Below are 26534 nucleotides of genomic sequence, written 5' to 3'. Positions count from 1 at the left end.
TTATTAATGACTTTTTCAGAGTAACTTACCCAACACCATACTGTGAGTTTGTTCAATGAGAATACACATTCTGTGCCCACAGGTGATTTACTGTATTTCTAAAACATGATCTTTAACACTGCACTGGTTTTCAATGCTTCAACTTCCCTCCCTTCTTTAAACACAAAACTCTTTCACCAGGAAAAACAATATTCTTAAGCTTCTTGTTTATTTATTAGTGTCATTAATATCAGAATCATTCATTTAACATCAAGTAAACATGCAGAGTATTTCAGACTATTTACACTCATTTCTCAGTTTCAACATCACAAAATACCCTATTCAGATTCAAACCAAAACCCACAAAAAAATCTAACAAAAACCCCACCAACTGGAATTGGGGTCTCTTATTTATGTTTTCCCAAATTTTAGTGTAATATACTTCACCAAACTGTGGAAGAACACAATTGTAACTTTGGGAAATGATGTTAGCTGATGATGTTCAGTGCAGTCAGTCTTTGTGTAGATGTTCTCCTGTCATTTTATCAGTCTCACCCTGAGATGATTCTTACACACTACTGAACGAGTTTACGTCTATTCTGGTGTGCTATGGTATGATTGACCTCTCTTTCTTCATTATTTACTCCAAGTCAGCCTTTTCATTTTTTTGTAATGTTTTGCACACTTGTATTTTTGACTAAAAAAAACATTATTTTAGAAATTCAAGCACACATTAACAGATCAAAAGGTCGTTTAAGATAATAGAACGATTTCACTCGAGTGACCCTAAACGTTATATAGATTTCAGTACTGTATGTGAAAGAGGAGAGGGGAAGTAAAAAAAATAAACATACTGTAATAAAACTAATAAACAAAAGTTCTTACATGCATTACAATCATTAAAAATATAAACAACATGATTTTTTGAAGTCATGTACAGCAAATCATCATTTGGGGTGTTGTTGCATTAATCCTCAACCTACCAAATAGAAATAAGGTTATCTTATATTGTACAATGTAAATTTACAGTATAATATTACACATATAACTAGCTTAAAGTGGTGTAGAGACATGCATAAAATCAAGCATTTTGTAGTGTGTACTCCAGACAGAAGGCATCAGACATACAATGAAGAATCTGACTGCATATGCTCAAAATATCTGACTGAAAGCTCAAAGCATGAAGAATTACTGAAGCCGGGTTTAACTTCAACACGGCCCTGAGAAGAATCCATTATTCTTGCCATTGACAGAAATGCACTTCAGATGAGACTCATGTTCCTCCTGAAGGGGCCAATATTGTGTCCTGTTTCTCTTATAATGCAATAAATCGGTGTAAATGCGCTCTGAACCAGACGTTTAAGGCCATATCAAAGAGTCCAGTACAGCGCATTCTAAGATGAATCCACATGACAAGAGCTTTAATGTGCATCAGGTGTTATAGATGTGATGTGCGGCAGATCAGATCAGAGTTCATGAACACCTCCAGCGCTCAGCTCATAAGAGTTTACACGACCCTCACCGTCCCTCCATCCTGTAAGAGCCGCTGGATTTATTGAAGCCATAATCAGAGAGCGATGAGATGGCTCGTGTGTGTCTTCAGCACTGCAGCTGTGCAGTCATTCACAGAGAGAGAGAGAGAGAGAGATCAGTCACAGACGGAAGCACTTCAGAGGAGCGACAGCGCGGTGTACATCAATGAACATACAGTACAGCCAGTAATGGGTAAGTTACTCTGAAAAAGTCATTAATAACTAGTTACTAATGACATATTCAATAGTGTAATTAGATTACTGTAGAAATGACTCTCTCCAATAAGTATTTAATGACTTATTACTAATTACTTCCTGTATCCTACATCAACCTTGATTAGTTCAGTGATTCAAGGATAGACATGAAACGGCTCTTTTACTTCATTCAAATAAATAATATAAACTACATAAAGTACTCTTATTAACTGACCAAAGTATACAGATGTGAGAATTATTCATTAAAGCAGGGATTTTAAAGTTAGACTTTGAATTTTGATGTCAATTCCACTATTGAATATATTACACACAGTATTTAGTTCAATTACATCAGAAGTAGCTGTAATTAAATTACAGTATAAATATGAGTAATCCCTTACTTTACTTTTTCAAGAAAAAAGAAATTAAATTACAGTAACTAATTACTTAGTAACTAGTTACAGCCAACACTGAGTACAGTAGACAGAGCCATCCGTCTGACTGCGATCAGCTGCTTTTACTGCATCACATCCACACGCTTCACTTCAGCCTGAATGACTTCAGATATATGGACATCAGTGATAAACACACACACATCTTCAGTTCTCTGATCCTCCTGATGGCACCGTTACAACACAGATTCAATGATGAAACAGCAGCAGCATCTCAGCGTGTGTAATGTGAACATATGACCTGAAATTCTTTCAAAGATTTGATCTGTATGAAGAGATGAAGACAAACACTGTTTTCTCACAAAGCACTGATGCACTGTTGCACTGTACAACGCCGTGCATCAATAAAGTCGAGCAGTGGGTTAGAAGTACAGGTAGTATGTCCAGTAGAGCACATTAACCATGACGAAGGACAGCGGGAAGGATAACCGTGAGTAGTTGTCTATATAATGCGGATTCTTCACATGACAGCAGTTGGTCGACGTCACAATCTTGCGCAGCAGTGAAATGTTTTTGGAGCAGCAGTTTAAGGGCTCTGATGGGACCTCCGGGGGCGTGGCTTCACCGGCAGACGGACCGGAGGGTGTGAGACCGGGATCTCCACCAGCGCCCGTGCTCGCATCTGTGGCGTCTTTGCGTCTCTTGAGCCGCGAGGAATTGCTGGCGATGGTGGTGACCATTCCGTTCATCTCCTCCTCGCAGTCGTGCATGTGGTGACCGTACTGCCACACAAACACACACAAACTCATCACCATCGGTGACATTCTGTACATTTAGGAAGTAGAATGTGAAGTATGGTGTTACCATGAGTGCACCGTTACAGTCGGGGTGGTGCAGCGTGCAGAAGTGAGCGACTGCATACTCTATTAGCGCTCCAAAGATGAAGCTGAAGCAGATGCCCAGATACACGTCTATAGCCTTGATGAAGCAGTTAGCGTTGGGCAGAGACGTCCTGGCACCCATCATCAGCGTGGTCATCGTCAGGACAGTGGTCACTCCTGGAACACACACACACGTTCTCTCAGTGAAGTGAATGTCCTGGGATCTCTTCATATGTGTGGTATCTATTTATAGCAAAGCTAACGTGAATAATGTTTGGGGAGTTTTAAGCAATGCTCAAAATGAGCAATGTTGCTGTCCGGGTGCAGGTAAAATAACACAATCAAGCATATCGTTTATGAAGTTTAAGCTCAACGTCCTAGATTTTCATTAAAAAAATATATTTAGTTTGAGTTCTGACTTCTACAGTATCTCTTTTCTACTCTTTCTATCCTTAAAAAATACCCTTCGCTCTGTGTACTGTGATCGGCTATATGAGACCAGTTTTATTGCACTTCTGCTTTTTGTTGTCCTTGTGTTGTGCCAATTGCTTCCATTGTTTCCCTCGTCTGTAAGTCGCTTTGGATAAAAGCGTCTGCTAAATGACTCAATGTAAATGTAGATTTAACTCCACTGTAACATTCTAGTTCAACACATCCGCTGAAAGAAACGTCGTACCGATGCAGATGCGTGCGGGGACAGATGATTGGCTGATCCAGAAAGAGACCCAGGACAAAACCACCAACAGGCTGGAGGGCACGTACGTTTCCAGAATGAAGTACAAGATGCTTCTCTTCAGCTCAAAATGAAACGCCAGTTTAGGATAGTTTCCTGCACGGACAGAACATCATTCAGGCAAACACAGTCATCAAGACATTAAAGTGAGGGAGAGGACACAGATGAAGTGAGCGAGTTTACCCGTCTCATACACAGCCTCGGAGGCAGACGTGTAATGATCTTCAACAGTATACTGGGCCAGTTGCAGGGTGTCCAGACCGCTCACAGACTCATTCCCACGTGCCCAGTAAAACATCACGTCATTGACATTATAACCCCCTGAAAACAAACAAACACATCTGACGCATGTGAAAACAATGACACGTTACACACCTGCCACGTCTTTCTCTCAGAAATAATTCAAATAATGCTTTGAACAACATTATGACACTTCAGGTGTCGTTTTGACAGACCGGCATGAAAACCCTGTTTGTGTGTGTGTGTGTGATGTTCTGGTGTGTAATGTCATGACGTGTCCTCTCGGTGGCGCTGTATCACAATGAATGCTGCTTTATTACAGCGGGAAGATCTTGTTCTTGTGTTGGGTTCATCTGATGCTCATTGAAGCGTGTTTTCCCATGTGTTCACACATTTCTCATTTAAGATCCACATGACCTGGAGAGAATAAAGATGAGCAATAATATAGCACACATTCAGACAGAAAACAACGGAAGGCCGTGAATTCTCCATCTGGATTTCTGGTGTTACTCCAACGGTTCTTTCAGCGCGCGAGGATAATGACGTCTCGCTGAAACGCTGTAATTCAAAGGGACTCAAATATTCTCATTTGAAACAAAGACGTCTTTGAACATCTCCTTAAAAAGTTCTCTGATTCGGTCATCGTCAAATAAATATTTAAAGTCTTCAAACGTCCTCCACCTCAGCGTGTGTTGACTCTCAGAGGAATACTGTACATTTCCAAAAATAAAATGAGCTAGAAGACCGCGTAAGAAATGTGTCCGGCTCATATTCAGCTCCGAAGGGAGCAAGTAAATAAGCAGTGATGTTTTACATGAAGAAAATGAAAACTGTTGTAGGATTATTAACTCATCAAAACCCAGAGTCTCTATGACTCTTTTCCATTTGTGAATAGCTTTTCGGGTTGACGATGGTTGTTAAAAAAAACTGCAAAAAATGTTAATGAGAAACTAGGCAAACAATTCTGAACAAGACAACTCTGGGCCATCAATCTGGTCATTATCTGGACAGTTTGGCATATGTACAGAATACAAATGTGTATGTACATTTTGTGTCATGCCAATAAAGCCCACTTAAATTGAAATAGAAATTAAACTGAAAATGAGAAAGAGAGAGACACGAGAAGCTCCTCTCGCTCTTTAAGCTGTGCTGGTCTCATATAAGCAGCGAGGAGAAGATCTGCTGCTAAAACTTCACACAGCAGAAACAACCAGAAGATCACAGAAAGACAGACAGGAAGATGAAGGGAGACGGATAGAGGCATAGATTCTGAACCCAAACAACAGCAACATTCACTCAAACCTACACCTTATGAAACTACGTTAGATGTTTGCGGTGATTGACAGCGTATGAAAATAAACGCTCATAATTTGTGCTGTACATGATGAGATGTTGTGTCACGTGATGTTTGTGAACATGTGCAGTTATGCAAGCACAGAGGTCAGGAATAACACTGAAGCTGAGGTCTTACAGCTCTCCAGTTGTAGGGTGCAGGTCTGTTTGTCCATGGGATATTTGGTCAGGTCCATGTTACAGGCCACTGTTGTCGTGATCCTACAGTAAAAAACACACACAGATGCACAGATTACATGCTGTCCATTCTTATCATAATCTCAAATATCGCATGACATATGAAACCACACGGTGACTTTCAGTAGTCAAACCTGTTCAGTCCAGAACAAACTGTATTAAAACGACTTTAATCTGCAAAAATGAATGTGTCCAAACTAGGGGTGTATCGATACACTCAGCTCACGACTCGGTACGTCTCGATGCTGGGTTCACGATACGATACACATCTCGATATTTTGAACAAAATTCAAAAATGAAACTGTTAATATTTTGAAAATAAATGTTATTTCAATTTCAGTAACTTATTTTGTTGCACATAAATAATAAATAAATAATTTTAACATTTTAAGGCTTAACTGAAATTAGAATTAAGATCAATGTCAATTTTGACAGCAAATTTTGATTTAGTTTTAGTCATAGTCTTTTGATTAACTCTGGATTAACTCATTTAATTGGTGTTAATTTAATGTTCCATACAAAGATTGAACTGTTTCGACATCATTTACTTTATCTTGGAATTAAATGAGACCAGGTCATTAGCTTTATTTTTCAGAAGAGTTGAGTAACTACTGGATATGCCTTGTTGTGACACAGAGAATATTAGACCATGAGCGACATGTAGCAGTTCATTCAGTCTCATTTTCACTCAATTCACTCGTTCGTTCAGTGAAGGGCGTGTTCATTCAGCACATTCAACCAATGAAACGCTCTGACAGAGCTCACGCTCAAGCGCTATTGGCTCGTGTCTCTCTGCGCTGTCTTTGCTTGAGACAGTTAGGGGCTGTGTCCACCGAGGCGCATTTACGCGGCTGAAAACGGCAGGAGCCCGGCTGAAAACGCCCGCTGCAGGCGCAGAGTTCTGCCCAAAGTTGAGCATTTTTCAACTCGGGGCGCTCGGTCGAACGCCGGCGCTGAGCGTGAAAAAACACATAGCACCAGCGCAGAGCGCGGAAAAAAACGTCAGCTGGTGGCTTTTTTAAAAAGCGCGGCGTTTCCATAGGAAACAATTGAAAAAACGCGCCGGCCGCAGGCGTAAACGCCTCGGTGGACACAGCCTCTAATGAATGACAGAAATCTTTCAAAAAGACACATTACATGAACTGTATTACATTTCTTCAATCATGTCATTGGATCTTTTAATCTACAGCACGACTCACTTCATCGCTTCTCTGATCGGAACAGCGCTGCTTTCTTTTGGCTTTATGTTCATATCACGTCACGCAGCAGCTCACGTCAGCGGATAAATGAACATTGGCATTTAAACACGTTTGTGCTCCTTTGTAATGAGTTTTGGGGTGACTCGCCTGCAGTCACGCTTCAAGTTTGCTGTGTTTTACCGGCGCTTGTGAAGGAAAATATGACGCTTTGTAAACCACTTGGAGACACAGATTGTGTCTTGTGCTTCTCTCTCTACCGCATATGTGAGATAAGCACACGTGACGCGTCTTGACCGCTCAACGAATAGAATTAAACATATCGTAAAATATCCCCATCTCTCTACCATGCGCATCGTATCATTTTTGCATCGCGAAATATCATAATACGAAGTATCGTTACACCCCTAGTCCAAACACACGATGGTTCACACTTGCACGGAAATGATTCAGATGGATTATCGCTAGAAGAAGAAATACTGAGAGTTAAATGTGTCTTTCACAGCAGTTTCTGGCTGCGGAGCATCTGTTCTACATCTCCTTCTGAAGAAACAAACCTCAGATTCTTTCAGTCTGATCTGAACAGCGTGTGGCACTCAACACTGATTCTTTAATGAATCTTTGAATAGCTTTGACACCCTGTGCTTTTATCGTGTTGAACATGAAACTCATCTGAGCAGATTCTCACTACACATTTCTCTCCAAAGCCTGTCTGCGTACGGACAAATCACATCCATTTATTGTCTGAACGCACACGTGGCCTGTATGATCACTAACAGCCATTCAATATTTCACACCTCAGGAGTAAAAATGTGTCACATACAGAAAAACAAACAGGTCAGACAACTCACCGAAGGGCATAAAGAACCGTTCCGTTGGGAAAGATCCGGATCAGTCGATTTTCCACAGTGATGTCATGGAGGAAGGATTTCTTTGAATCCACTATGAAGGTGTCTGGTACCCACAGCAGCTCCACCAGTCGACCGTCCAGACTTAAACTCTTGTTACCCTCAAACACCAGCCTCTCATCCGTCCAGCGCTGTCGCAGGAAGATCGTGGCCGTGTAGTCCTGCGCACAGATAACACAATGACGCAGTTTTCTGCAACTTTTCTGAGTCGCAGGTCGATATTTTTTCGACTGTTTGAAGTCTGATCACTTAAGGTGATGCAAGCAGCATCATTCACACCTGCGGGATTTAAACACTTGCGATCAGGGAATACACGATGGTCATAATGCTGTCAAATATCACATCACTCTGACAAGAAATCATTTTTATCTTGTGAGGTCGTGCTGCGTTTCTCACCATGTTGATCTCTGATATTGTGTCAATGCTAGCGATGTCCAGACTCATGCCCACCGTTACTGGGCCATCTAAAGACAGAAAACACATTTTCAAAAATCATGTTTTTTTATTGTGCATTCCAATTAATATCAATCAAACTGCAGTTGGTTTGTTTTGATTTAAGCCGTAATAACTAAAACAAATACAGCTAACTAACACAATAAAAACACGATAAAAACGGAGTTCTCTCATTTTGGAACCAAACTCTTCATATAGTCTTCGCTTCCACTACACATCATTACTGAGAAGTGCTGTTAAGAAACCATGTTAGCAAAACTTCCAAAGGCACTTAAGACACCAGCTTTCTTCTAATGAAAGTAGACTTTAATGTAGTCTGCCGTTTGAGCAACCAATGTCAGTATAGCTGGATGTACACTAAACACAGTGCTGTTGTAGTAGAGAGAAGACAGCTGAGAAAATGACTGATGCTTTGGTAGCAAGTTGAAGTCCAGAAACAAAAAAGAGCTGTGAATGACAGGCAGCATGTTTGGGAAATGCTCTTCTCCAGCAGCTCAGATCACATGAGAACAGGATTGGAGTGTTTTTGCTCATTGGCATCGCTGTGCTGGTGGCTGTTTATATGAAACAGCTCGACACGGAACACAGGCGGAGGTTTCTGCATATTGCATAATATGTAAATGTCCACGAAGAACGTCTGCGCTTCAGAGTCACACAGCAGCACGCGGGAGCTCTCTCATGATCCTCCTGGGTGAAAATATGGGATTCAGGCAAATATCCATGTAAACGGACAAATAAAAACAACAGATGTGTGTCAAAACACGAGAACTGACGCAGGTGTGATGTAAGCAGTATGCGATATTGGTCAAAAATAAATGAATGGTGCAAACGTCCATGAAATATGAATTGATGTTGACTGTGGAAACATTGGTGGAATGACACACGGGAATGAAGGATTGCATCAGGTGTGATTTTAGTCATGCAGATCCAGACCCAGACATCCGGAGAATCAACTACATGCGTCAAAGCATCAATCATTTACAACAGGAGACTCACAGAGACAGACAGAGAATCAGAAACGGAGAAGAGGCACCAATGTATTGGCAGAACTTGTGAAAGTTGCAGTAAATACAAATCTGACAACATTATCACAAATCCTATTTAGATCATTTCGATATATCGTGCGGCCCTGAAATTTTGCCAAAACAAAATGAAACCTGTACAAAATAGATTTGGTCATTTATTGCTGCCGATGGAGCCAATCCATCTTATTGCATGTGTTTCTATACTTTGTAAACATGATCAAAACATGAACAGTGACAAATGTTCAAATGAGCAGGTGATAAAAATAACTATCAGCTAAAAGAAACCATTGCATCTCTAAGAGAGAGAGAGAAAATTGCCAGATGGATATAGAAAGAAAAGTGTTCAGTTGAGTTCTTTCAGAGATCGATATTTGCCACGTCAGAAATGTGTGTGGTCAGAGCCTGTGGCCGTGTGGACAGTGCTCCAGACATGTAGCGCGACCCGAGTCCCAGTCCCTTCTCGAGGTCATTTCCCGGCCCCACCGCTGCCTGTCCTCTCTACCACTGCACTGTATAAAAAACATAAAGGCTCAAAAATAAAAAAGTCAAAAAAAGTCTGTGCCTTTAAACAGTTAAAGAAAATTCAGGACAGCAACACGAGTCATGTGTGTTCAACAGGACAACAGGTTTCAAATCAGTGTTCATGTACGGAGTACTGTATGTTTCTAGCGCACTGATCTCTGAACGGTTCTTTCTGATCACTTAATGACATTTAGAGAGACATGTCACAGCATTCAATGTACTGTAACACGCGTGATGTGCAGGCCTGAACGTGGACTGAGCATCGGTCTCTCGTGCTATGTTTCCACAGCGTATGGATCGTCTGGCTTTTATTGATGACTTCTTACTGTCAAAGAACGGCCTGAGGTATTTGTTGTATCCTTTCATGAGCTTCTGGATGGTGGGAGGAAGAATCTCTCCCTCTTTCACTTCAGCGCTCAGCAGAGAGTTTTCCAGAATCCTGCGGAGAGAAGGGAAACATGACCAAAGAGAACACGCCTCCTCTGCACATGTATTCACCAGCAGCTTCTCATTATTTTATGACGCATCGCTGATGAACATCTTTCAGCCGTACTGACAACAGAAGAGTTTTCAGATCCCTCCTCATCATCTTTAAACCAGAGGAGACAGAGAGAAGCTCATTTCCATAATTGGATTACTTTGATCAGTCATTGTGAAGAACATCCCATCAGAGTTTGAGTTTTATCGCTGTTTTGCTTTTGCTCAGAACAGCAATTTTTCATCCCCCTCATCAGTAGGTCTGAATCCATGATGTCTAGAGATTTACACTTTTACTCAAAGTGGCTTTATGATGCAATGCAATGCAACACAACTCTGTATGCAAGTATGTACAGTATGTGTACATGAAGAAGACATTATAGAGTGATTTTATACAGTATATCAGGTTTAAGGCAAGGGGATACAACATTTGATTAGCTCAATATTAAAGGAGACGTTAGATGAAAACCCCACTTTTTCTGTGTTTAAGTGCTATAATCGGGTCCCCGGTGCATCTAGCAACCCAGAAAACGTGAAAAATAAGAACCCAGTAAGTTTGTTTTGGTGTGCCTTTCCCTGCAAGCATGTGAGAAATCAGCATCGCTGTTTTGTACATTGCCTATTTCTATATTATTGTATATTATTTTATTTTTTTTATCATCTGTGTTCTGTCCTGTTGCTGTCTTTCTGTTGCACTGTGGAGCTTCTGTCACTATAACAAATTCCTCGTATGTGGAAACATACTTGGCCATTAAAGCTCATTCTTCTTCTTCTTCTTCATGACCCCTCAAAACCCACCCCAAAGGAATGAAAACTAGCCCAATTATTTTCCATGGGGCAAATCAAATTTAACAACTGCCAAAAGACGTTTATATTGCTATATTTACTTATCTGAATGGTTTCCTAGGTATTGTATATATATTTTGTTCTGTTGAACTCAAAAGATGTTTTGGGGGATTTAAGAAAGCAAACAATTCTGGGTCACCTTTGACTACCGTTATATTCTTTTCTGCTATGGTAGTCAATGATGCCAAAGAATTTTCAGCTGCTTACATTCTACCAAATATCTTTGTGTTCAACCGAACAAAGTAATTTATACAGGTTTCGCGGGTGAAAAGTTTGTTGTAACGCAAGCATTACTGAACATGTACCAGGTAAAATATTACTGAAAATTGATTAGTAATGCCTTACACTACTGCGTTACAGCAAAAAGTAATATGTTACTGTAATACATTACTTTTGTAACTTTGGCATTACTCCCAACACTGATTATAAGTCGCTTTGAATATGAAGTGCTCAACCTGACCTGTGTATGACATGTGAAGCTCTTCATCTTTAAACATTTTAACGCAGCAAACTGTGACATTGCTTGACAAGCATAAACAAACAGCCTTTAAAGCCACACTTTTGAACATCTGCAGTAGAATTCGTCCAGTTAAGAGTTGTTCTACCAGTGAAATAATTTTAGAGACATTATTTTAAGGTCGAAAAAACTACAAAGTGTTGCTTGAATACCAAATGTTTCCTCTCTACAGCAGAATCTCTACCACATTTCTATAATCCCACCACATTTATATTATCATCATGCATGCTGGCTTTATTTCCATCAGAAGTGCTTCAGACTACAGTGGTGGTGAATACACAACACTCTTCAGTAGCAGGACTCATCTCTCAGGGTCGACAGCGATGAAATTCAACTTGAATTGCTGGGAACAAACCCAAACAGAGATAAGAACACACGTCCTAAATGCATGTAGACAGCTGGAATGGATTATGGCACGGATGTGAATTCTGGTGCTCGCGGGCTGTAGACACGATATTATTTGGTACATTACAGCCCTCACTTTCTGTCGCTTGAAAACTTTGAGATTACGGAGGATTACTGTCCGCTCAGAGCAGCTCAACACGTTCGATGGTGTCTCTTCAGAAAGCCCATGTAATGTATTTAACAGCGTGATCCGTTTAATTCACATTTCTCAGTTTGTGCTGGATGTCAGAGGCCTGTAAATGTATATACTCAAACAGATAAATCAGAATATCAATTTGTATTGTGTCAATTTTGTTGTTTGTTTGGAAATGCCTCACATCAGTCCTTGCTGCTGAATAGCTATGAAACTAATAAATAGAACCAAAAACATACAACTAAAAACGACAATATCTAGACATTTATGTCTCCATTCACAAACAGGCTATTTAAAAAATAACATAATGAAGTTAAATCTGAATGCGTGGCCATGAAGTGTACCTGATGAGGGTCAAAACATGTAATAACACACAGAAGGCCACGATGGCTCCTCACGACTGACAGCTAAAGTCTAACATCCGTTTGATATCGTCTCAACATTCAGTGAGCAAACTATAAATGATGTGAATGTTCCAACGAGAGCTACGACACGATTTAATGTGACCTACTTACACACAATGATGACTAATACCAAAACTCTCCTACTGTAAATCTCAAAGATAAATCAACACAAAACACAAATAATAATAAATAATAATAATAAGTCTTTCTTTTTTTACTGAAAAACACTTCAAATGACAGTTAATCTGGAAAATTAATCTCCTAACGCAGTCAGATGCAAAGCATGCTGGGAACTACAGATCAACTGCCATTATGTAGTCTCAACACAAAATAAATAAGTAAACTTAATATGACCAATTTAAATGGTTTAACATAATAAAATTGAGTTAATTGTTCAATTAAAATTACTCAAACAAAATAATACAAATCTTAACCAAAATTAGTAGAGTTAATTCCCAAGATTTTTACGTTATTTTAACTCAATGTTTTTGTTAAAAACAGGAACTTAATTCTATTAAGTATATTTTAATCATTTCTTTTCATAAAATCTACTAAGGCACATAATCATTTTTTTCAAGATACATCGGATTTACTCTGTATTTTGTCTCAACAAGCAGCTTCATCCAGTCGTTGTTGTTGGGCTTTTGTGGAACCACTGTACTCATTAACACACACATCAACCCACCACCATCATACTTGAATTGAGAATAAACGCCCATCCACACACAGAAAGGACAATAAAGATAACTAGAGTTTTAAAAACCTTTTTAAGAGCGGAAATGGAAGAGAACGTGCAGAAGAGGTCAAGCGTATTCTCTGGCCATTATTTCAGCAATAGCAGCCTCCTTCACGTCAGTAAAACGCTCCTGAGAGAAATCATCACTACATCTAACAGAGTAAATATCAGCCCAGCGCTCTTCACACATACACACACAGAGGATTTCCAAGTCACAGTATTTGTCTTTATTGTCTTTACAGTTTACTCAGCACACATGAGGAAGAAATGTTGAATCTGAAAGGATGAAAAATGAATTTTGTGATCACATGTAAAACAGAAGGTGAGCCGCCACCACAGTACATACTGGACAACAGCAGAAACCAGTAAAGGTGTTTGCAATTTCATTTGTATGACTGTCAGTGGGAGCCAGTGCATTATCATTATAACAAATAATCATCATCAATTCAGAAGAAAAGTGTTTTATTACTGTATGTGAATCATTCAAAATGCTGTATCAAAAGATCACAAAACATTGTTTGTGATATACTGTTACTCTGATACAGTAAAGTGATTCTGACTATGGTATAAGGTTTTGGTCATACTGCATTGAGCAACATTACTGGACACAATGTCAACGCTCAGCATCCTGTTATATACACTGACCAACATTATAAACGCAACACTTTTGTTTTTTCCCCCATTTTTCATGAGCTGAACTCAAAGATCTAAGACTTTATCTATGTACACAAAAGGCCTATTTCTCTCAAATATTGTTCACAAATCTGTCTAAATCTGTGTTAGTGAGCACTTCTCCTTCGCCGAGATAATCCATCCACCTCACAGGTGTGGCATATCAAGATGCTGATTAGACAGCATAATTATTGCACAGGTGTGCCTTAGGCTGGCCACAATAAAAGGCCACTCTAAAATGTACAGTTTTACTGTATTGGGGGGTCCGAAAACCAGTCAGTATCTGGTGTGACCACCATTTGCCTCACGCAGTGCAACACATCTCCTTCGCATAGAGTTGATTAGGTTGTTGATTGTGGCCTGTGGAATGTTGGTCCACTCCTCTTCAATGGCTGAGCGAAGTTGCTGGATATTGGCAGGAACTGGAACACGCTGTCGTATACGCCGATCCAGAGCATCCCAAACATGCTCAATGGGTGACGTGTCCGGTGAGTATGCTGGCCATGCAAGAACTGGGATGTTTTCAGCTTCCGGGAATTGTGTACAGATCCTTGCAACACGGGGCCGTGCATTATCACGCTGCGACATGAGGTGATGGTCGTGGATGAATGGCACAGCAATGGGCCTCAGGATCTCGTCACGGTATCTCTGTGTATTCAAAATGCCATCAATAAAATGCACCTGTGTTCGTTGTCCATAACATACGCCTGCCCATACCATAACCCCACTGCCACCATGGGCCACTTGATCCACAACGTTGTGTAGTGGTTTTAGCTGCATGTTAAAATAATGATGAGCTTAACTCACCAAATATGATTCTCCACTAGATCTGTCAAGACACATCTATCACATCCATGAAAGGAGTTATTTAAAACATCATTTTCAGTCAAGGAATTAGTTTAGCTCAAAGGAAAACACGTGTAATAATCGTTATTAAATATACATATTTTACAGTCTCTGATTAGTAATATAAAGTATAACAATACTTGTATGTATTCGTCCAGCGATATTATACACTTCACGTTATCTCATGGCCATAAGTAACGTGACTTTACCAAACAGGATTTGGAGCAAAGGTAGCGTAAATCAAACACAGTTTAAGGGACCAAGTATATGAGTTGAGCACAGAAAACCCATCACAAGTGAATATATGGTTGTTTAACTCTAACTCTACTCGACATGGTAAACATAATGACGATCGCAAAAACACAAACAATACATGAAACATGAAACACAATGCGCTAGGGAGCGTGGAGAAAGAAAGAGAGTGAGAGAGAGAGAGAGAGACAGAGAGAGCATGGCCGCGAGGCAGGTAAAACATTTCTGAACACCAATAACAATCATCTTTAACATAGAGGCATGAACTTAATGCAGCTATTCTATACTGTATATAGAATCAGATACTTGCGAGCTCTGTGCCGGACTAATATCCGTATGCGCGTGGAAAGATGGAAATGTTCAAATGGTTTCAGAATGCAGTCCTGCTGAGAAGTTCCGGGCCCCGTGATCGGCCGCATGGCTCAGCCATGGTGTGCGAGGCAGCAGAAGTCCATTGTTCCTTCTTTCCCCCCAGTGGGGGAAAAGGACAGTCTCCGAAGAGACGCTACGAACCAGTTTCTGATGAGGGCAGGTATAGAGAAAAAGGACAAGCAGTGTTTTCAGAGCAAGATCGATATTTAACTTCATGAGAGGGCATGCCCACCTGAGTTTGAATCGACCAATCAGAGTTGAGCAGGGAAAAGGTTCTTTGTCCACTCAACAGCTAATTTGCATCTTTATGACCTCCTAGTCACTTTACAAAATACCAGTCCAAATTATAACATAATGAATATAAAGTGTTCTATGATCACACAATATATATATAAACAAGGAGGAATTATAAAGAGAAACATTTAGGTATCAAATATGTCGGGTTTGAATTGCATCAAGTCATGATTCATTCGGACGTACGAATACAAACAAAGCCTGAATTAAACTTGCCTATTTAACAGTTACAGATTATTTAAAATGGCAAGAGCACCAACATATAACATAGATATTTACATATATTTATAGAAAAGGACAGTTTAGTGTAGTTTTGTCAGAGAAGTTTCTCTGGATAAGTTCCAGGTGAGACAAAACAGAGACACTTCTCACATCTCCTTTGCTTGCTTTTAAATTTAGGAGTCGTAAATATCGCATGGAGAAACAAAAGGTTATCAACACTTTCAGGGGGGGACAACCTAAATCCAGGCCCCCCTGGAGCCAGGTTTGGCTCTGGTCTTTTGATGATGGTATCAAGAAACCAGGACAAAAGGGAATGTGGGGGTAATGGCTTTTCTTTTAATGATCCAGGCACTACAGTTGACATCAGCAAACCGCTCACCCACACGACGCCATACACGCTGTCTGCCATCTGCCCTGTACAGTAAAAACCGGGGGTTCATCCGTGAAGAGAACACCTCTCCAAAGTGCCAGACGCCATCGAATGTGAGCATTTGCCCACTCAAGTCGGTTACGATGATGAACTGCAGTCAGGTCAAGACCCCAATGAGGACGACGAGCATGCAGATGAGCTTCCCTGAGACGGTTTCTGACAGTTTGTGCAGAAATTCTTTGGTTATGCAAACCGATTGTTGCAGCAGCTGTCCGGGTGGCTGGTCTCAGATGATCTTGGAGGTGAAGATGCTGGATGTGGAGGTCCTGGGCTGGTGTGGTTACACGTGGTCTGCGGTTGTGAGGCCAGTTGGATGTACTGCAAAATTCTCTGAAACGCCTTTGGAGACTGCTTATGGTAGAGAAATTAACATTCAATTCACGGGCAGCAGCTCTGGTGGACATTCCTGCAGTCAGCATGCCAATTGCACGCTCCCTAAAAACTTGCGACATCTGTGGCATTGTGCTGTGTGATAAAACTGCACATTTTAGAGTGGCCTTTTATTGTGGCCGGCCTAAGGCACACATGTGCAATAATCATGCTGTCTAATCAGCATCTTGATATGCCACACCTGTGAGGTGGATGGATTATCTCGGCAAAGGAGAAGTGCTCACTAACACAGGTTTAGACAGATTTGTGAACAATATTTGAGAGAAATAGGCCTTTTGTGTACATAGAAAAAGTCTTAGATTGAGTTCAGCTCATGAAAAATGGGGGAAAAAACAAAAGTGTTGCGTTTATAATTTTGGTCAGTGTATAAAGCTAATGTGCACTGTGAGTAAACCAATTTCTCTCAATGATTCCTCCAAGGAGAGCCTTTGTCCTGTTCAAATGTCTGTGTTTGTTTTTGCTTATAACAGCTAACATCCACAAAATCATCTGGAAACGGCTGTTTTATTTGCTAGAGGGAACGGGTGTCCACAGCAGCACACAATACCATTTACATAAGAAATCACAGAAGAAATAATCGTTCAAGTGAATAAATGAGAAATAACTTGATTTTGCTTACATTTGTAGAGTGCATGAGATAATCCTTAAAACAGTCGCTATGGCAACTGCTCTGGCTTTAAAAGTTTTCAAAAATAACCTAAAATGGCTGCTCACAGATCCAAAGTGTGAAAACTGAAGCAGTTCAGATCAGAACTCAGAGAATGAAAATGCCGGAGTTCACCAATGGACGAATAACTACGAGTAATATTCGAGTTATGTGTTAAAAACAATATCTGAGTGATTCTCACGAAACCACTGAAACATCATGGCAGCAGATTTGAATTATAAAACATACAATTCGGTAACACAACAAATGATCATAATAAAGATAATTGTGTTGTCTACCTTGGAAGAAGACAGGAAATAATTATTTGTGTATTTTGTTGCTTTTTCTGCTGGAATTCTTATAACCGTAATGCATCCCAACTTGTCTGAGTTGTAATTTAAACAGAGTAAATTAAAAATATTGTGAAAAAAACAATTGGATGTTCTACTAGATGTTCTCAAATGACAAAAAAATGATTGTCAGAATATTCATGTATTATAAAACTGAAGAAATAGTGGAGGGAAGAAGTGTCCAGGACTGATATTCTCATCCTCCGTAACGTTTTTAAAGACACACAAATATATTTACATTAAGTTTGATTTTACGTGAAGAAACACATCTACTAGTTCTTTTTAACAAATGACTTTATATTTTTCTAGTTAAAATCTTAATATTCTCTTGTCACACTGTGTACACAACTTTTTCCCTCCTCATTACCGATACAGGTAGCTTTCCACAATTAAAGGAATTTTACATGTATAATATACAGTATTATTAAAATACAATTCATTAATGTCTTATGTATGATTAATAAATAACCTGCTTAGGCATCATGGCTTCGCTTGTTTATAGCAAAACATGCTATGAGATTGACAGTTTTAAATGGTAAAAAAAATGTTAGCAAAGGTTTTTAAATGAATGTGTTTTTAAGAAAACCATGTTTGACATCTTGAAACCAAGATTTCGTGAGAATCACCCATCTAATGACAGTCATACAATTCCAGAAGACTCAGAAGACGGGTTAAGATAGGTTACCCCACACAGATGAGACATAAGCTTTGGAAAGTGTTCGACATCATTACTATGGTAAAGCGACTCATCTTTGGCACTTCATCATCACTGGAGCGTATCTCTCTCTCTCGCTCACACACGTGTATATTTAGCAACATGTGCCAGTCCTGATAGAAGAGTGTTTTATATAAGTCTTTTATATGTCGCTGGCTGGCTCTTTGTGTGGTTGTGTCTGTTTGGCTGTTCTGAAAGCTTCTTAAACAACACAGTCACTTGTGAAGAGAGCCGAGCCGTGTCCCGTGTGTGTCTGTTTCCACAGTCTACTCTTGGACCTTTTCAAGTGTTCTTCTTGTTTCCCAGTAAATGAAAAGCAGAAGATGAAAAGACTCCTGCTCTCCCAGAAGAGTGTAATCCAAAGAAAAAGGGACAGAAGTGCTACTTCACCTCACTCTCCACTGCAATCACATATCATCGCTAAGGGCAGGGGCGATTCTAGGATTCTTTTAATGGGGTGGCACAGGGTGCACCAAGAACAAGTCAGGGGGGCATGGGAAAAGTGGGATGACATAAATATGGCACTGCACAGGTGCCTGGACAACACATCTCTTGTTTTATAAATAAAATACATTAAAAAGACAATAATTGTTCTCAACTTCTTTACAATTGTCATTTTTAAATGGTTAATATATGATTATGAAGTGGTATCGTGTGAACTTTTTGAAAAACTTGCTCATGTTCTGACTTTCACCTGTTTCTGCAGAGATGGCTGCTGGTGTAGTCCTCACTGGCCCTCTCTGACTGGCTCTGACCCGTGCTGCCAGGTTCAGGGCTGCTAATTTGCTGGCAACTTGTCACATGACCTGCGGTGCGCGTGCGGCATTCTGAAAAGTTTTAATATTTTCATCTCAATGCGGCGCCGATGCCCCTAGAAAAAAGGGAGCGTCGCATCGCATGCGCGTCGCATCGTATGTGCATCGCGACCGCATCGCCTCCTGTTTGAGCGCACTTGTCTACATTTAAAATAACGAATATGCGCACGCAAAAGATGCGAAATGTGAGTCGCCCCTAATACTGCAGACGCATTACATGCATCAGATGCACAGGGGCACTGCATGCCCCACAGCACCTGTGCTTCTACTGGATCCACTGCTTTGAGGTGGAAGAGAGTTTCATGTCATAGACTTTAGCAAATTCTATTAACGTGTCTATTAACGATTATCCCTTGTGCATCAATTTAAAAAAACTCACTCTTAGGCTGAAAATGGACAAAAATGTCCACGTCCAAACATGGTCATAATAATATTATACATCCTTATTTTTTCACACTTTCAATTGTGAAATCTGAATCAGTTCTTATCATAACTACCAAACGTTCATTCATTTTTAGAATTTTAACCCTTTAAATAACAGTTTGTTTACATGGTGACCCTATTGTTTTTCATGAAAAAAATGAATAATTCTAAATATTTTCTATATACAACATGTGAAACAGATTTTTTTTATTACTACAGTCATGAATATGTTCATATTTAACAACAACATGAATTTTATTGCATTATTATTTTTTGAGCAGTGTCAGACTTGGGTTCAAAATGGACAAAAATGTCCATGTCCAAAAACCCTCATAAAATTATTAGTTATTCAAATTTTTTCTACTTTTACCAAATTTAATTTTTTAAACAGATCCTTTCCAGATCATAACTACCAAACATTCATTCATTTTCAGAGTTTTAACCTTGTTTGTTTACATAATGCCACATCTATTATGCCTTTATGCTGAAAACTGTACTGAGGGGCTTCTGAACTTCTACATCAAAATCAAGCTCACCTTTTAACTCAGTTAAACAACTATTAAAAATGAATAATAATGCAATCAAGGGATAAAAAAACATGTTTGAACAAAAAATATTTTCAAATCTCAGCAAGCTACAGTGACGTGAATATAAGGAGATGGATTTGTGATTTGCTGTAAAATATGATGTCGTTCTTTCAAGCTGTATACATACACAGACACAAAGAATTTTCAGTATACACATACAAACCACACTTAACATCTATACTAACACATGAACACAGTTTTTTTCCTAATGGACCTGAGTGTAAAAATTGTATGTACCTAGTTTAAAAAACATTTATGAAAGCGAAATGATGTATGATGTTTGCATAAACAGCCAAAACGACAAAGAAAACAAAATTTAAATGGACAAAAATGTCCAAGGGTTAATAATGGACTATACAGTTTTGCAGTCTGTCTGAAAACTCAAATACACACAAACAGTGAAAACACTGTAAATGCCACTTAAAAACTTTCATTCAACAGCTGCCTTGATTTTTTCAATGCAAAACGGCTTTATGAAACTGACATATAAAACGAAGTTGGTTAAACTTGATTTTTTTAATTTATACAAAATGCAACTAGTGTAGATATTTAGTCAGTTGAATATTCAAGTGATCAATTTGAATTTAAGTTTTTAATAAGAAATAGGTGAAATGTTGTAGTTTTGGCAGATTATTATCCATAAACTTAGTTTGAGATCAGGTTAATTGTCCTGCTCTTTATTTTAATGGTAACCTCATCTCAACAGAAACTCTACAAATACTAATGCAGTAAAAATATTCAACATCAATAAATATCCACTTTTTAAAATATTGTGATGTATTAACGTTTTAAGTATACATACATTGGACAAGATTAGAAAATACAATATATCCATACTGCTATGACAGCACATCAACATGATACACAACTCTTTCCTTATTTACTTTCATTTCATTCCAAAACTGTCTGATGTTTTAACCAGTGGAAGAGAAACATTTGACAGAAGAACGCTTCTGTTTTCAGTGACATGGATTTGAAACAACATGAGGGCAAATAAATGACAGATGTTTTATTTCTGGGTGAACTATCCCTTTAATGCACTCAGTTGCTTGGCAACCGTAAGCGACCCAGAGAGAGTCTAATGAACTATACAACTTTTTTCATTTACTCCCTGATTCTCATTATCAATAAATGTAACTATTTATTAAACATTGTTGTGTGTGTTTTATTACAGCAGGGATTTTGCAATGGTCATCACATTTTGTTTTGCAGGCTCTTTTAACCAGCGTTTAACTCTACTTTCCAATATTATGTGTACAAAGCACTGCAGGGATCCAGGTATACAGAGTCAAAATACACAAAGCTGTGTACGACTCGGCTCAGTACAGCTCGCTTCACTTCCGCTCAGTTTGTTACTGTTTAGTACCGTTTCATTGTGGGTGGGATTATAAATTATCGTCATCGTTGCGCCGCCTCTACTGCCGTGGCATCATCGTAGATGCGACACAAACTAACGCACAACACAGGATCAATGGAGCATATGGAGGGCGGATGACAGCAAAACAAAATACTGCTAAAAATACCAGAGAGTTTGGGAAATCCAACCACAAAGAGCAGACGACGACATCATAGTTTGCTCAATGGTGCACGAGGGAAAGCTAATGTGCAGTCGCCATATCATGTCACGAAGCATAAAATGAACTGCCAATATTACATATTAAACTGTATAATAATCCAATAATGCTGGTAATGACGATTCTCTTACCAATCAGTGATCTGTGTGTAAACACGTCACATTTTAGAATCGGTACAGAGCGCTTGAAACCTCAACCGAATTGGTACTAAATAAAAGTCTCGGGTACTGAAGGAACCCCCCCCAAAAGTAAGCTGTACCACGCTGAACCGTGCTGTACTATGCAGTGGAAAAGGGCCAGTTTTCATGCTTGTGTTGCATCCAGGCAGATTCAGAAACCTCAATCACAATCAAATGAGTTTGATTCATCAGAATCCTCTTACCTGCTGATGAAGAGAAGAACAAATAAAGAGCTGAAGATGGTCATGTTGAGAGGATGAGAGCGTCGGTCTGGTGAGGTCTATCTGAGGAAGAACACAAGCAGGTCAATGAAATGATCTCATTCCACATGCACAGGGTCAACACACAGTATGAGCTCATCTGCAGAATCACAGAATTTCATAGTCAGCATAATAAGTATATTTAATGCTATTAATCCTACACTGATTTCACTGAAAAAACACACAAATGCATTGAGTTAGGACGCAGTAATATATTGCATTATGCTGTGAGTGTGAAATGACATCTTTCATGTGCTAAACTTCATCACAGATGGTCATCTTCTTCACCGTGAGACTCTCCATGTGAGAGATCCATTCTCTTGACATCTGCCCTTTCGGCACGTTTATACAGTAAAATCCACACTCATACGACACAGAACACGTTTCAAACACAAGTCTCCAGCAAACATCATCCGACTGTAATAACTCTCCCACAAACACAGCGACGGCACACATCTGCAGTTTAAACAAAACGTCATGAAAGAAATCATATTTCTCACTCTTAAAATCTCTCTCCTTCTCTATTTTCAGTTTACTGCGAGGATAAAAGCAAGCAGAAAACCTTCCAGATGGCATCCAGTCTGACTGTTTGTAAACTAGAAAAAGCAAAAAGCCCGGTCACGACACGCAGAGTGCAGTTAAAATTCACAGCATACATAAGAGGGATGAAGGCATTGGTCACGACAATAATAGATCTGCGAAGAAATATACAACACAACAAAGAATAACAAAACATTGTCAAAGGGCATGTTCCTTTTGGTTTCTGGATTCACGAAAGTGCTCAAGTTTACATCAAGAATAGTGGTAATTCACAAATGTGCATTCAACATTAGAGAAAGAACTCTTTGTTAGAAATCTGTCAATAGCAAACTTCAGTGTCATTAAACACACATGTAAAGCACAGAAAGTGAAATCTGGATCATAACCCCTGAAGGGTATAAAGTGCTGTAATGAACATCTTTAAAGTCACAGGCTGTCTTCTTCAGTATTCAGTATTATGGGTCAAATCAATATAGTCTCATACTACAGGAATCATCAATCACTGCGACATGACCTCAGTTTAAAACTCATTACCTGCCTACAGTATATAAACAGCATCCGTATCATCTGTATCTCAGCACTGGGAATGAAAATGTGATATTTAATGACGCTGAACATAAGAACACAAACGTTGGCATAGTTTGCGTATCATCTGCTCTAATTATTTGAAGAATGGAGAGATTACAGAGGCAGGGAAAGGGGTATGATTCATGATTCGGATTCTCTAAAGAGTAACACCTTTTCTGTGCAGACACAACATGGAAAAAGACAGAAAAACACTGTGATGCCAGATGAAGAACTGCAGATAACAATTATAGGGATTCAGTCTTTTTCAGCTTGTATTAGACCACTAAACCACACACACACTGTTCTGTTCACACTGTGGACGTTGCTCGGTGGCTTTGGTCGGGGTCACTGAGTGCAGCTATGACACGTCAGAGGAGATCTGGCCCTCCCGGCTGAGCCTGGTTTCTCCCGAGGTTTTTTTTTCTCCATTATTCATCATTGGAGTTTGGGTTCCTCGCCACAGCAGAGCAGTGCAGTGTTGGCTTGCTCACCGGGAGACTGCATTTATTTATTTATTTATTCATTTATTTATTAGATATTATTTATTATAATGATCTTGCTTGGTCTATAAACACCATGCACTGTGCTGTGTTTTACCTTTCTGTGTTTTTCTTATTTGCTCCTGTAAAGCTGCTTTGGAACAATGCACATTGTGAAAAGCGCTATATAAATAAAATTGAATTGAATTGAATTGTTCTAAAACCCAGTGCGCTGCTAACCATTTGTAATCATTATAGTTGCTCGAGGGCTGTTCTTTCTATGCGACAAACAGAAACTGTGAGACTGTCTACCCTTAGTGAAGATCTTCATAAAATCCCACGTAACAAAACCTCTAAAACCTCTAAAACCTCAATCCCAAACTCTTCTTGTTCAAACACTTTTTGTTTTTGTATGTCCTCTCCGCAACTATTACACGTGAACTCACAAAGATTAACCCCAAACACATTTCGCCATGAACTCTGACTAACGATTTGTCAGGTTTTGTACATTTTGTGGTATAATGTAACCAACAGTTTTAAACAAAATACACTGAGCTGACATCATATAACTGTATTCTTAAAGCTGTATCACCATCTCTACAAGAGCTGCACTGTGAATAAACCAGCACACACATCCAGAAAAATACTGCACCAACTTCAGTTCCCATGATGCACCTGGGCCAGAGAGCACATTAGTTTTAATCAGACAGAGCGTAAGAGGCACCTGCTGCTCTGTGGCACTTCTATAATGTCTGCCCATCTGTCTACAGCGGCACGCAAACACTGAGACATCACAGTTAACCTGACCACCATAAATAAGTCCTGCCGAATGACAGCCTGCGGAAATACTACATACTGCATGTCCCATAGGAAAGGAAAAAGCTATTGTTTTTCATGCAAACAGAACTGTTCTCTAGAGTTACAGAGACCTCAACCATGAGATTTGCCAAAAGACAAGATAGCAATATAAAAAAAGAGTTCATATGAACATTTGTGCCTTCATTTCTGATGAACATCTGAAACAAAATGAAGTACTAAATGAAACAGTTACGAAACATTTGTCTAAAAAAGAAACTACATTAGATCTATTGAGCTAAGAGCAACATTTGAGTCTGTATTAGTTGACTAAACAATCTACAAAAATGTGGCGCAATGACATAAAAATGTCAACAATGTATATGAGTTCCCTAATCAATCCAACCATCCGTCAATATCAGTTAGTTACAGTCTAAGACCGTCAGGGTCACACTCATCAAACAGGAAGAGTGGGCAGGACATTATGAATCAGCAGCAGGGTCAAACATTTCACATGTCACTTGGGTTTGTGTTCTTGACTGATTGACCCTGAAGGAACCAAAGGTCATGAGGAGGACAGACTATAATGTAGAACACACACATCAAAAGACAAGTAGCAACAATAAAGGAGCAGATCAAGGGGTGAGAGAGTCACGTACGTACAGCAACACATCAACCCTCCCACTGCGCAGACTGACCTAAATATGATTCATGGTCAATCAAGCCAGTGGACAGATGGAGAGAGAGAGCTTTAGGAAAGCCATTATAGCCCTTTCCTGAGCCGGGCATGAGAGCGGTCATGTTTCTGACCTTAAACAGATCAGAAGACACTATCACAATCATTTATAAGGCTCAGCCTCTCAACTCTCAGATGTTATGGGTTTAGCTTTGCATGCCTATAAAGAAACATTATCACATCTTTTCCATCTCTCCATTTGTTTCGTCATAAATATAACTGCTTACAAAAACAAAAGCACATGCCATCTTAACTAGCCAAATGATTTTTTCATGTCATGTTTGTTCCTCATTCTACACTGCAGTGGATCTCAACCATTTAAACTTTAACTGACCATCCTTGTCCACAACACAGTCACAATTTCTACCCAATAAAATATTCCAGAGCTTGGTATGACAAGAAATGTGTATAGTTGTTAGGGCTGTGTATTGGCAAGGGCCTTGCGATACGATACATATCACGACAGATGTGTCACGATACAGTATATTGCAATATATTTCGATATGATACATACTGCAATATATTGCAATACTTTTTTAATCAAAAATGTAATATGAAAATAGAGCTGAAAATTCAACTTGCTGTGGACCACCTGAGGCTTTTTAACATCCCACCAATAAAATCCACCACATACCAGTAGACACCATTATAGTTTCCATAAAAACCAATACAATTCCCATTATAACCATTAAATCCGTTACATTTTCTATTCTGTTTTGGTCAGTGCTCAGGGTTGTTTTGGCTGCTCTTTAGCTTGATAGCATTAATGTCAATTCGTGCATACTGTAGATTGCATTTTAGGAGACAGAATATTGAATAACTCGGAGTTATTAGTTAGTTATTATGCTACTCATGTGCAGCAGGCTACATGGATATAAGCACAGCACTTGGGAAACATGAGTGTGGACGAAGAGCGTTTTTAAAACGAAAACTCTGTTTTGAAATGAAAATCTATTATTGTGGACGTGGTCTAAGAATAAGTTGAAGAGTGGCCTTGACGTGCATGGACCTCTAGAACAGAGGTTCCCAAACTGTGGGTCACGTGAATATAATCGAATTATCCAATGCGCGTTTCATGCGCGCTCTAAACTCGCGGCTGTGCATCCTAAAATCAAAGCGAACCCACGCGTCGGCTCTGAAAGCTAGAGCCCAATGCTTACTCCTGCTTGGCCGTATAAACTGTATATGACGTTAAACGTGATTTAAAAAAATATATCGATAGTAGTGGTTGGACTGTCGATACACTATTTTTGCGAGTTTTCTGGATGGATATTTTTGCACAGCCC

General features: G+C 39.4%; 1 protein-coding gene across 9 annotated transcripts in view; it reads right to left on the bottom strand.

Moving 5' to 3' along the window:
• The window catches only part of LOC130558916 (gamma-aminobutyric acid receptor subunit pi), a 47761-nt gene continuing 21227 nt past the window's right edge, over positions 1 to 26534 (bottom strand). For 3 of the 9 annotated variants that reach the window (XM_057341647.1, XM_057341643.1, XM_057341646.1), the window contains exons 2-10: positions 22075 to 22151; positions 9913 to 10025; positions 7983 to 8050; positions 7530 to 7747; positions 5424 to 5506; positions 3896 to 4033; positions 3656 to 3808; positions 2963 to 3156; positions 1 to 2880 (exon numbers count right to left, since the gene is read on the bottom strand). In XM_057341647.1, coding sequence (XP_057197630.1) covers positions 2521 to 2880; positions 2963 to 3156; positions 3656 to 3808; positions 3896 to 4033; positions 5424 to 5506; positions 7530 to 7747; positions 7983 to 8050; positions 9913 to 10025; positions 22075 to 22118 — 1371 coding nt within the window. In that variant the 5' untranslated portion in view covers positions 22119 to 22151 and the 3' untranslated portion in view covers positions 1 to 2520. Of the gene's footprint in view, positions 2881 to 2962; positions 3157 to 3655; positions 3809 to 3895; positions 4034 to 5423; positions 5507 to 7529; positions 7748 to 7982; positions 8051 to 9912; positions 10026 to 22074; positions 22156 to 26534 lie in introns of all 9 variants that reach the window. The other 6 variants (XR_008963517.1, XR_008963516.1, XR_008963518.1 and 3 more) reach the window with 6 other exon arrangements.

The sequence above is a fragment of the Triplophysa rosa genome, linkage group LG9 (genome assembly GCF_024868665.1).
Source record: "Triplophysa rosa linkage group LG9, Trosa_1v2, whole genome shotgun sequence".
NCBI classification, from domain to species: domain Eukaryota; kingdom Metazoa; phylum Chordata; class Actinopteri; order Cypriniformes; family Nemacheilidae; genus Triplophysa; species Triplophysa rosa.
This window is presented reverse-complemented; position numbering and strand designations above follow the sequence as displayed.